This window comes from Eubalaena glacialis, chromosome 14, assembly GCF_028564815.1.
Source record: "Eubalaena glacialis isolate mEubGla1 chromosome 14, mEubGla1.1.hap2.+ XY, whole genome shotgun sequence".
NCBI lineage: Eukaryota > Metazoa > Chordata > Mammalia > Artiodactyla > Balaenidae > Eubalaena > Eubalaena glacialis.
The window spans coordinates 79,158,041-79,170,549 of record NC_083729.1 but is presented as its reverse complement, the minus strand read 5'-3'; the positions used below and the strand labels follow the sequence as shown (position 1 = coordinate 79,170,549).

The following is a 12,509-nucleotide window of genomic DNA, read 5'->3' as shown; positions in this document are numbered from 1 at the left end:
TCTGCGAGATTAAAGGAGACTAAAGGACTGGCAACGAAATGTAACCTGTGATCCTGGGTTGAACTGTGGACCAAGAAACACATACAGCTTAACAGACATTACTGGGACATTTACTGAAATTTGAAGATATATTGTGGGTTAGATAATATGAAATGTTAATTTCTTGATTTTGATAACTGTACTGTGGTCATTGTAAGATACTGTCTTTCTTCTAAAGAAATACATCTGAAGTATTTAGGGGTAAAGGGACACAATGTTTCCAACTTACTGGCAAATTGTTAAGAAAAACTCATATATACTGCATGTGTCTGTGTGTGTGCGTGAGAGAGAGAGAGAGAGAGGGAGAGGGAGGGAGTGCGGGGTGGGCAAGGGATGGGGCAAAATCTCTAGATCTAGATAAAAAGTATATGGGAGTTCATTGTATTATTCTTGCAATTTTTCTGAAAGTTTAAACGTATATCCAGATAAAAAGTGAATACTGTGTAGTAGGAATTGAAATCAGCACTGGAGGTAGAATGGAGCAGCAACAGGCTATATGATGAGTTTTGGGGTCTACATGGGTATATTTATAAGATGGAGAAACTATACAATTTAAAAAGGGAAACTTCGATGAATGTTTTTAATCGAGAGCTGGCATGCTGAGCAAAGTCAGGCTTCTCAGCTCTCAGCTCAGCTACTTCTTCGGAGCAGTGAAGACAGTCACCCTTTAGGAGGGCTTCCGGGCCCTGCCTTCCATTAGCCATTGGATGCAAAGCTCTGCGCCTTGCTTCTGAGCGTGGCCCAAAGCTTAGTGCTAAAACAGGGTGTTCACTATGGTTAAAAGAAGCATTCAGTCATCATCTAGAAAGCAAGTTACAGGTGTGCACACACAGAAAAGAGACAAATAAAATGCTTGTGGGTTGTGGGATTACAGGTTTTTTCTGTGTATGTTTGCATTTTCCCAAGTGTTCTACACACACATGCATTACTTTTCTGGTTTCAAAAACGATTTAATTAGGGACTTCCCTGATGGTTCAGTGGTTAAGACTCTGTGCTTCCAACGCAGGGGGCGCAGGTTCGATCCTTGGTCGGGGAACTAAGATCCCACATGCCACACGGTGTGGCCAAAAAATTAAAAAATTAAAAAAAAAAAGATTTAATTAAAAATCCTGAACGAGAAGAGGAATTGGACTCAGGGGCAGAGAGGGGTTCAGAAGCGGACATCTACCTTTCCCCAGATCACTGATTCTCCATCCATTCACAAATGCTTCCTGAGTACCTATTCTGTGCCAGGCATCATGACAGGTGCTAGGTAAACAAATGTGAATAAAACGGTCAAGAGTCCTATCTTTGGGTTGGTTATACTCTGGAAGTGCGTACATTTGTTTTGTGTGGTTGGGCACAGCGTTCTGGGGAGAGGGTGGAGGGAATGACAGGGACCAGGCACGTGGGCCACGGTGAGGGATCAGGGTAACAGTCTACACGCAGGGATACTTAGTTTTTAAGAGCTTGTTTCGAAGGCATAAAAACTCAAGTGGTAATAACACGTAATTCCATCCCCACCCTGGCCCAGTTACGGCTTATTTATACACATTTCCCTGACAGGCAGCTTTGACATGACTCACTGCATCTCTCCAAGTATGCAGGCTGTTTCCTCCATTTGCCCTTCTCCAAGGGCCAAACTCATCTTAAAATATTTTGCTCATGATTCCAAAAGGAATTCCATAATCAAGTGTTTTCATTTTTCTAATAAAAAAAGCCAGCGGCCAAACCTCCGACTACTTCCGGTAACCTGCTTCTCTGCTTACGCCTGCAGCCTACAGAATCCGGCATCTAATAAACTGGGATGGTCTCTGGCCCCTCTTCCCTTTTGCCTCTGATATGCGCTGAGGGCAGTGATTCTCAATTCTGGCTGCCCCTTAGAATCTTCCGGGGAGCTTAGAAAACTAAGATACCAGCCCCATCCCAGACCAGTTAAATCATATCCTTGAGAGAGCAGATGCTAAATTCTACAGGCTTATTACCTCCATTACCTTTGCAATGTGTCTATTTGATCTGGCATCTAATAATTCGAGCCTTCATCACCTCTTAGTCTGCTAAATGAACAGTATTTTAATTGTTCTTTCCCTCTCTTCATCAAAGCAGTGCTAGTGGTGGTGGTGGTGATAGTAGCAAGCTAGCCACCACTGAGTCTTATTCTGTGCAAGTTACAATTCTAAACTCATTACAACGCGTGGCCTCATTTTCACACAACTCTGAGGTCAAGTCCTCTTCTAATTCCTGTTTTATAGATGAGGAAACCAAGGCAAAGAGAGATGAGGTAATTCCCTGCAGCTGCACAAGTAGGAAGAGGTGGGGCTGGGATTCAAGCCCACTTTATTAAACAACCTCCAACACACAGGCATCTCAGGTTTGGCTCCTACATACACATACACACGTGTATCTCAGAAGTTAGAATGAGAAGCTCTGACTTGAAAATGGAAAATGGTGGTCTTCTCCAGTCCACAGAATTTCAAGTTAATGTTAAGGTTTTCTCCCATGAATGTTCTTTAAGTTTTTGAGATCTGTTTCTGTTTATCTATATTAGAGTGCAAAGTATAACAATATACAACTTACTAGAAAAGTATCCATTTTGCTATCTACCATGTAATGTATCCACTGTTCCCGGTTTTCCACTCTCAGACAAAACATGGGCCCCTGCTCCACCGCAGTCCTGAGATCATATCCGTATAACACACATCTGCAGTGGCTGTAGGTTTGCCTGGCAGTGGGAACTATGGGTAGAGAACCTTGTTAAGAGCTTAGGGATTTCATATATTTTCATGCCACTTACACTGAGATAATAAGTGAGGATGAGTAGCTGATTTATTTAAGGAAAAGAATCCAGAAGGAAAATGGAAGCTTAGAGAGGGCAAAAAAACCTTGATAATGTCTATTAATACAGTCTCCCAGAGCCAATGAAAGAATTATAGGAAGCAGAGGGTTGAGAAAAAGTTGGGCAAATGACTAGACTAGGTATTAGATGGCAAATGGATCGGGGATGGAGGTGGAAGGTCTAGCTCTTGTGTGAAGTTGGGCAGTGAACATTAGAAGGGAAATAAGATGATGCATCACAGGAGGAGGAGGGCCATACACAGGCTTTTTATTTCATTTTTCAGAGCTGGATTGCTCTGTGCAACAGGGAGGATGGGAAACTCAAAGAGTCCATGTGTTAATTTTAAAGAGAATTCACTTCCTCTAAATGTAAATGAAGATTTTAGAAGATACGTAGACAGTATGTGAAGGATACTGGCTGGGGGATGCCACAGGATGGGTGGGGTGTGAGCAAAGATTTGAAACAGTTAGAGACAGCTGTGCTGGGAGGGGACAAGCCAACTTTGTGGCAGGGGGGTTGGGATGCCATGTCCCCCACAATGACTGACCACTAGAGGGCACCTGCACCTCGCGCTCGGCCATCCCGAGCTGTCCTGGAATCTGGAGGGCCACAGGCCCTACGGGCTACTCAGGACTTGGTGACTGGCCGCAGACCTCTCAGGGCAGCCTGCACAGGAGGGCTGGCCCTGCTGCTCACTGGTTTCTCCTAGAGATTGTGAAACAGCAATCCCCACCTGTCTCCCCAGTGGATGGCTGTGACAGTCACCTCAGAACTACACAAGACATTGCTTTGTGAACTACCAAGGGCTCTGCCACTGTAAGCTGGTCTCATGATTCCTGGAAATCATACGGGCTCACCGTGCCATTATGTACCTCTCTATGTATACCTTCCTTCTCCTCAACTAGGCTCTAAGCTTTTAACGAGAAAGGACTATGAGGATATCTTAAAATGTCCTGAATGAGATGAAATACTACGTCTGGATTTGCTTGAAAACAACCCAGTGTGGGTGAAGGGAACCACTGAAATTTTCCCTAATAAAGTTTTAGAAGCATCATGTATTCCCAGGTCTCCCTGTCTGTAAAATGGATGAGTCACACCAGCTGGGGTTCCTTCTAACTGGACCCTCTGTGTTTCTGAGATCCACTGCACAGGGGACAACATCAGTTAGCTCGTGGGGCACGTGGGTTGCCCCAAGCTCTTAAGAAAGTCCAGGAAAAGGGGATGCAGGGTCCTGGCTGGGAACATCTCCTATCCTAACGATTTCCGTCTGTTGCAAGCCCAGAGGTGAGGAGACCTGTCAGATCCCATTGCCCCTCCTCCCAGGACGCTCCAGACCTTCCTTTGTGGCTGTGTTGCCTCAGACCTTGGCAGGAAGGCCTCAGTTGCCCCTCGGAATTTTTGTTTGCCTATGTTTTAATTTAATTCTTTTTTTTTTTTTTTTTAGACTATCAAGGAGGAAGGAGGGCTTATTTATTTATTTTATTTATGGCTGTGTTGGGTCTTCGTTTCTCTGCGAGGGCTTTCTCTAGTTGTGGCAAGCGGGGACCACTCTTCATCGCGGTGCGCGGGCCTCTCACTATCGCGGCCTCTCTTGTTGCGGAGCACAGGCTCCAGACGCGCAGGCTCAGTAATTGTGGCTCACGGGCCCAGTTGCTCCGTGGCATGTGGGATCTTCCCAGACCAGGGCTCGAACCCGTGTCCCCTGCATTGGCAGGCAGATTCTCAACCACTGCGCCACCAGGGAAGCCCTAATTTAATTCTTTTCTCTAGCATCCTTTATAGAAGAGCCTCTTCAACTGTTGCCATGCAGCTCTGCAGGAGAATCGGGGGCTGCTGACCGAGCTCCAGCGGGAGAGAAAGGAGAGAATGGAGAACGCCGCTGCTCAGGTGGAGGGGCGGCAGGGGAGGACCGGGGTCACCAGCCAGGGGCAGGGCTGGCATTTCCGATGGCACAACATCCCGGGTGGTATGAGCGCGTGCCGAGGTGGCAGTGATGGAGGCGTGCACGGGCAACACCCTAACTGCTGTGCCCCTGACCGTTCGGCTCACACACTTGGGGCAATACTTGCTAGAACTGTGGGAAGGTGGAGGCAGAGACATGGGACAAGTCAGCGAGAGTGTCCCTTCCACGCTTTAAGGAGAAACAGACTTACCAAGTGTGCTGGGGACGGTGACCTGGTATCCTTGACCGTGGCACTGGTGGGGACATCGAGGAGGGGCCATTTCATCTGCAGGTACTGCACAGGGGACAGAAAACAATGCAACTGGTGAGCGGGGGCCTCTCGTGCGTCCCAAGTGAGCAGGGAGGTGCTCTGCGGTGGGGGGACGACTGTGGCTTATTTTACCTGCACGCTCCTTACTGGGTCAATAGCCAGAGATCAGAAGAGTGTAGAGCATACATTGATAACCACTACTGCCACCAGCCCCTCTGTCATTCTGGGGTAAAAACATGATAGCACAACTGACCAAAGTATTCAAAGACCCTATTGGTGAGGGTCTTTAGTAGTGGGACAAGCAAGGCTCATCAAGGGACCCAGGGCTCCCAGATGGTGACCCTGCCTGTTCATTTCCATCTCTTACAGCATCACACACAACACTCCCCAGGAAATAAACAGTCTCTCCAGAACTATCTGGTGAATGAATGAATAAAAACCATCTGCCTGACACTTCCAGGGTCACGAGTAATATCTGTCCATATTCAAGGATGTGGATCTTTACTTCGTTGTAGTGTTTCTCGATCTTGAAAAGATTTTCCAGTACCCTACCCTCTCCCATGTATTACTGCAAAAAGACCAAACCGAACAATAAATCCCCAACACACACACACACACACACACACACACACACACACACACACACACGTTGTCTTTAAACGAAAAGCCTCTCCTCAACCCCAGCATGGCAGAGTCTTGGGCAAGAGTCTGAGAGAGAATGGGTGGAGAGGCAGTGACAGGCTCTGGAGTTGAGTGTTCGTGGGTTCAGGTGCTCACTCTGCCAATTATGCTGTGTGACCCTGGATAAGTGTCTTAACAACTCTGAGCCTCAGTTTCTTCATCCATAAAGCAAGGCGATTATCATTAACTTTACACGTTGTTAGAAGGATTAGGGACAATGTCTAGTATTGAACACAGTGCTGTGCACGTGGAAGACATTTGATAAATGGCAGCTATTATTTTCATAAGCAAACCATTAGTCTTTGCCAGGAGCAAAATACACATGTTGTCTGAGTGTCAACACTGATATGGTGCTTCTGGGCAGCAGACCAGCCATGCAGCCTCTTTGTAGAATTCTTGAGGCCACTTTGAAAATTCGAGCTCTAATAGAATGTGGTGGCTCCAGGAAGAGTTTTCCCAAGGAGACAGAAAGAAGTCTTTGAATCATCCCTTGCTCTGGTCATTCAATTTCAGGGGAGGGGGATAAAAATCATGATTTGGCCTTGAGTTCTGAGCACAGGTCAGGAAAGGAGGATGGGCAGTGCCCCTTTGCTCTCCATCAACCACAAAAATTGACTGAGAGGGCAGGGGCTGGGCTTTCCAAAAGGTATCCACAGGCAGGAATAATAACCCAAGGACACATCTGCCAAGGGCCAGCGAGTGGCAGAGATAGCAGCTGGGATGGGCCAAGGATGCCTGGCCATGGGAGGTGGGAATGAATAAGGACAGTTCCACTCGGGACCCTCTGGTGCCCTGCCCCTCCCCCCAACTGAATGCCATCTCTATCCCTGTGCTTTGCTGATCCTATCTGCTTCCTTCCTTCACACCCTCACTCACCTATTTCCCTTCCCAGGAGCCTACACTTCCTAGATGAACTAACCGCGATTTAAATGCCTTTGGCAAGTTAATAGCACTGGACAAACATCGCTCTAGTGAGTTAAACTCATTTCCTCAGTGAACAACAACATTTGTGCTACGCTGGCAGTTTTCAAAGCAGACTTACACACGTAAACCAGTTTAATCTCCACAGCATCCCTGCTACGACAAGTCAGGGTGACTGTCCTAATTTTCAGACGAGCTAATGGAGGTAAATTCAGGGTAAATGACTTGCCCACGTTATGAGGAGGTGGAGCTGAGGTCTCTTGACTTCAAATCCCACACTCTTCACCACAACATGAGTCATAAAGCTTTTCCTAACACTGTCCTCTTGAACATTCCACTGCTCCCCACAGCCTTTGCTCTGATGGCCTTTTCTCTCTCCTTTTCCATCTCGCACAGGGTTGGCCACCCAGAAGCTGAATGAATACATACACGGCCATGTTCTCCTGTAGGGACACTTGAGGTGGCTGGAGCTTACTTACCCTTGAGTGCTAACCATCACACTCGTTTCTCTACAGCCAATATCAGGTGCTAAAGAGAAGTGTCCCAAATTTACCCCTCGCCACATGAAACACAAAAGAAGTGTTCCTAAAATCCATCAACTCTACCAGCATCTGATTCCCTATCTACAGTCACAAAGATCCACACTGAACACTTCTTCACTCTTGTTGCTTACGAGGAATGCTCTTAGACCATGTCAGGGTGGCCCAGAGAAATCGATCTGAATCCTGGTTTGGGACAGTGCTGCAGTTTTGGGTCTTTAGGAATACTATCCGCTGACCTTATGGGCTGTTAGACATAGCAGGCTTGCAGGGTGCTTGCACAGAGTTTCTCAACCGTGGCACTATTGACATTTTGGGCTAGAGAATTCTTTGTCGTGGGGTTGTCCTGTGCATTTTAGGATGTTTAGCAGCATTCCTGGCTTTACCTACTAGAATCCAGGGATGATGCTAAACATCCCTGCCAGTAGCTCCCACTCTCCGGTCCAGTTGTGATTAGCAAAAATGTCTCCAGACTTTGCTAAATATCTCCTGGCGGGGCAAAACTGCCCCCCAGTGAGAACCACTGCTCTAGTGGTTGAGGAGCCGGTACCCACCATACTATAAGATGCATGAGGGTCCATATGCCTTGGTACTGGGCGATCAATATACAACATACATATAAACACATACACACACGCATAATAAGGGTTTTTAGTAGTAGCTACTATTTATGATCGTCTATCATGTGCTTGGTGGTTATGTACCCCCCAAGACGTCTGGGCTTCTGATGGGAGGAAACCACAGTGGCCTCTTCTCCCCTTAGGGTCCACTCTTTTTTTAAAAATTGAAGTATAGTTGATTTACAATGTCAGTTTCTGGTGCACAGCAAAGTGATTTAGTTATACATGTATATGTATATTCTTTTTCTTTATAGGTTATTACAAGATATTGAACATAGTTCCCTGTGCTATACAGTAGGACCTTGTTTATCTATTTTATATACGGCAGTTTGTATCTGCTAATCCCAAACTCTTAAGCTAGCCCTCTCCCACCCCATTTCCCCTTTGGTAACCATAAATTTGTTTCCTATGTCTGTGAGTCTGTTTCTGTTTTGTAAATAAGTTCACTTGTATCATATTTTAGATTTCCACATATAAGTGATATCATATATTTGTCTTTCTCTGTCTGACTTACTTCACTTAGTATGATAATCTCTAGGTCCATCCATGTTGCTGCAAATGGCATTATTTCATTCTTTTTTTTAATGGCTGAGTAATATTCCATTGTATATATGTACCACATGCTCTTTATCCATTCATCTGTCAATGTACCTTTAGGTTGCTTCCATGTCTTGGCTATTGTAAATAGTGCTGCTATGAACATAGGGGTGCATGTATCTTTTCAAATTACAGTTTTTTCCAGATACATGCCCAGGACTGGGATTGCTGGATCATATGGTAACTCTGTTTTTAGTTTTTTTTTTTTAAGGAACCTCCATACTGTTTCCCATAGTGGTTGCACCAATTTACATTTCTACCAACAGCGTAGGAGGGTTCCCTTTTCTCTACATAAGGGCCACTCTCACTCACTAATTTTAACTGAAACCTGGAGGCTTGGAGGGTGGGTGAAAATTTTGAGCCCCGTCCACTGCTGAAGTCTGGCTCCTTACAGATAAGACAGGCGTGGAGAGGTGGTTCTGGGAATAGTGTGTGTCTTCCCAGGACCCTTCCTGCTCCAGTCGATGACGGGGGCTGGGGGGTGTGTCTGTGTTCAGAGAGGGCTTCATTCCGAGTCGTAGGGAAGTGGAGGGTTGTCACTTCCCCCTTTCCACTTTTCTGCTTTTTTTTAAGATCTTGAAACCAGTGGTGGGAGCAGGGGATGGGAGAAGACCTGTAAGAGTTGGAGTCCCTGCAGCTTAGTCATGGAAGGCCTCTGGATTGTAATTCTGAGGAAAGGGGCATTCTAAAGGGACAGCTGAGCTTCCCAGAACCATGAGTTGGGGAAGAAGGAGCCAGCAACACCGCTTATAACCCTTCCCAACCTCCTTCCCAGAAATCTGAAGGGGGCTCAGCCCAACGTTCAGCTGAAATAAATCTCTCTTGGCTGTAATTCTCATGTGCGGCCAGCCCCACAGGGCTAATCACTCATTGGTGGGGAACATGTTCTTGTGGATTAAGAGATGTGTGGCTAAGCCTAGATTCTCTGCACAGTAATGGCATGTGGGCAAATTAAAACTGCTGGTTTCTCCAAGCCCAGGCTAGGCTCCATCCAACTGGCCACAACTGGCTCCTGACCAGTCTATCATGGCCAGACTTCAGCACCTCCCTCCTGGGGGATGCTCACCGTGATGGAATGCATGGGACCCGTGTGGCATCAATGCACTGACGGCCAAGCAACAGCAATAGCCACCACTTATGGGATAAGCGGTCTCTTCTGATTCTCAAAAAACAGAAAGAAAAAACTAAACCCAAATGGTGAGGACTGTTAACCCTCGATTTACAAATGCTACTGAACATGCTGCTGTGTGCGGTGACCCTCTGAGACAGGCCAGACAGGCAGTTTCCTAATCTTACTGAATCTGGGAAACTCTTTTTGTGGGACTGGAGTTCCGTGGAATGCATTTGGGGAAGTCCTTTTTTTTTTTCTTTTTTGGCGACGCCGCGTGGCATGCGGGATCTTAGTTCCCCGACCAGGGATCGAACCCACGTCCCCTGCAATGGAAGCTCGGAGTCTTAACCACTGGGCCACCAGGGAAGTTCCCCCCACTTTTTTTTATAGTTGATTTACAATGTCATGTTAGTTTCAGGTGTAGAGCACAGTGATTCAGTCATACATACATATATATGGGAAGTTCTGCTATTGTGGTTCACAGTTAAGTATAGTGAGGCTGTGGTTTAGAACCTGTCTTTTTACCTTGTTAAGGAAGGATGATTCTGTTCCTATTTTTAAATCGTTTTCGCTGGGACAGTTGTTGAATTCTCTCAGAATCCACCAAAATGGTGGTTTCTCTTATTTGACTCAGACATGAGATGGATACATAGTAACAGATTTTCTTACACTGAAGCACCCTTGCATTCCCCAGGTAAACCCTATTCGGTCACGGTGGCTTTTCGTTCTTGTATGTATTGTGGAATGCTACACATGAGTGTTTTAAGATTCATACTTCTACATTCCGAAGAGTGAACAAGTTTTCTTTCTTTTTTTGGTGACGTCTTTATCAAATGTTGCTATCAGTGTTATTTTGGCTTTATCATGTATACGGGTGCTGCTTGCTGCTCTTTTTCTCAATGTTCTGGGTCCCTTTTGGGCCTCTTGGGCCCCCCTCCAGTACCCTCCTTGGGGATATCCCTTGGCCAGGTGGGCTGTTTCCGCTCAACTTGGGCCTAAGGAAGGGTCCCTCTGCAGCGTCTCTCACTGGAGAGCCAGAGCCCTCTTCTTGCAGGGAGGTGGGGCACTGGGCCCACAGAATCCCGCTTAGCTTGGAGACTGTGCAGCAGATTAATTGCAGCTGTGCCCTGGAATTTCCCCAACATACAAATCTTCATGATGTAAAACAGCTGGGAGGAAATCCCAGCATGCCCTGTCCAGAGGCAGAACTGCCAATGAGCTCTGGAGATTAACCCTCCGCCTCCCAGAAGGTAGGAACAGCCCCTCCCCCAGCCAGGCCCCCCCAGTTCCAAGCTTGCTTTGGTGGAGACAGGAGTCTCCAGGACTCTTGGGAACGCCCACATTCTCCCCACTCACAGGTTCTCACAGAAAACCCTTTAAGCAGGGCCCGGGCAAGAGAGGAAGCAAAGCCTCATGTTACAGGCTCAATCGCAGTGTTCCCGGAGAGGGGTGCCCTACAGCTGGAAGTCAGGAAGCAAGTCAGCTCCAAAAGATGCCCAGGTGAGAAGACCCCACTCCACAGAATCCCTTCTGCTTCTCCTTGGTGGGAGGGACAGGCCTGGTGCACACAGAAGGGGCCCCTTTCTCTACCTTTCCTGTCTTGTGGTTTTTGTGCTTCAGAGCAGAAGCTTACCAGTTTAGGTGACCAGTCTTTCCTGCCTCTCTGGTCCCCAGTGGTGAATGGAGATTCTGGGACCCCATGAACAGAAAAAAGGCCTTCCCAGGATTCCCTCCCAGGAGATCATGTGGTGCGGCAGCCACCCAGGGGCACAGGCTAGAAACCCAACCCCACAGGCAGATGGCCGTCCACCCCACAGCGACGAGGACATCGTGCAAAATGCTCTCCACTTCCTTTTAAAGATGATCTTTAACATCAAGAATCGTATTATAAATGAAAAATGTGAACCATCTATCAGTTTTTCCTTACTTTCCATTCTGCCACAATCGGGGATGAAATTGTTCTTTGGGACAATTGCAGTGGTTTCCCAGACCCTACAAGAGTTCAGACTTCTAAAAACCAACCTAGGGACTTCCCTGGTGGCGCAGTGGTTAAGAATCCGCCTGCCAATGCAGGGGGACACGGGTTCGAGCCCTGGTCCAGGAAGATCCCACATGCCACGAAGCAACTAAGCCCGTGCGCCACAACTACTGAGCCTGCGCTCTTGAGCCTGCAAGCCACAACTACTGAGCCCATGTGTCACAATTACTGAAGCCCGCGCACCGCAACGAAGAGCAGCCCCCGCTCGCTGCAACTAGAGAAAGCCCGCGCACAGCAACGAAGACCAACGCAGCCAGAGATCAATAAACAAACAAATAAATAAATAAAACAGTTGATTTGACTGACATTCAACTAAATTTAAAAAAATAATAAATAAAAAATAAATAAAAAAATAAAAACCAACCTACCAGATCTCTTCCCTGCTGAAAATCCTTTCCTGGTTGGTTGCTGGGTCAGGGGATACTCACCAGCAATCTAGGGCCAACCTATCCTCTGGCTCCAACCCTCACCATCCCCACACCCTCTCACACCAGCTGCACTAAAGTTCTTTTCTTTTTTTTTTTTTTTAATAAATTAATTAATTTTTGGCTGCGTTGGGTCTTCGTTGCGGTGCGCGGGCTTCTCATTGCAGTGGCTTCTCTTGTTGCAGAGCACAGGCTCTAGGCGCATGGGCTCCAGCAGTTGTGGCTCGTGGGCTCTAGAGCGCAGGCTCAGTAGTTGTGGCGCACGGGCTTAGTTGCTCCGTGGCATGTGGGATCTTCCCGACCAGGGCTCGAACCCGTGTCCCCTGCACTGGCAGGCGGATTTTTAACCACTGCGCCACCAGGGAAGTCCCTGCACTAAAGTTCTTAACGCACTCTGACTGTGCCATATTGCTCGACTGGTTCTTGGCCTGGTGTATCCTTTACTCGTGGGAAACTCTGTCCCCTCCTTTAAAACCTGGCACCAAGGTCACCTTCCCTGACAAGGCTTCT

The 12,509-nt window shown here is 47.1% G+C and overlaps 1 protein-coding gene and 1 long non-coding RNA gene across 2 annotated transcripts in view; one reads left to right on the top strand and one right to left on the bottom strand.

Moving 5' to 3' along the window:
• The window catches only part of TCF7L1 (transcription factor 7 like 1), a 158,707-nt gene that overhangs the window by 20,099 nt on the left and 126,099 nt on the right, over positions 1-12,509 (bottom strand). The window contains exon 4 of the mRNA XM_061168806.1: positions 5,008-5,091. Within this exon, the coding sequence (XP_061024789.1) occupies positions 5,008-5,091 (84 nt within the window). The remainder of the gene's footprint in view (positions 1-5,007; positions 5,092-12,509) is intronic.
• LOC133074804 (uncharacterized) lies at positions 10,725-11,325 on the top strand. Its single transcript, XR_009697236.1, has 3 exons — positions 10,725-10,786; positions 10,921-11,036; positions 11,211-11,325. It is a non-coding gene; the product is annotated as an uncharacterized LOC133074804 (long non-coding RNA).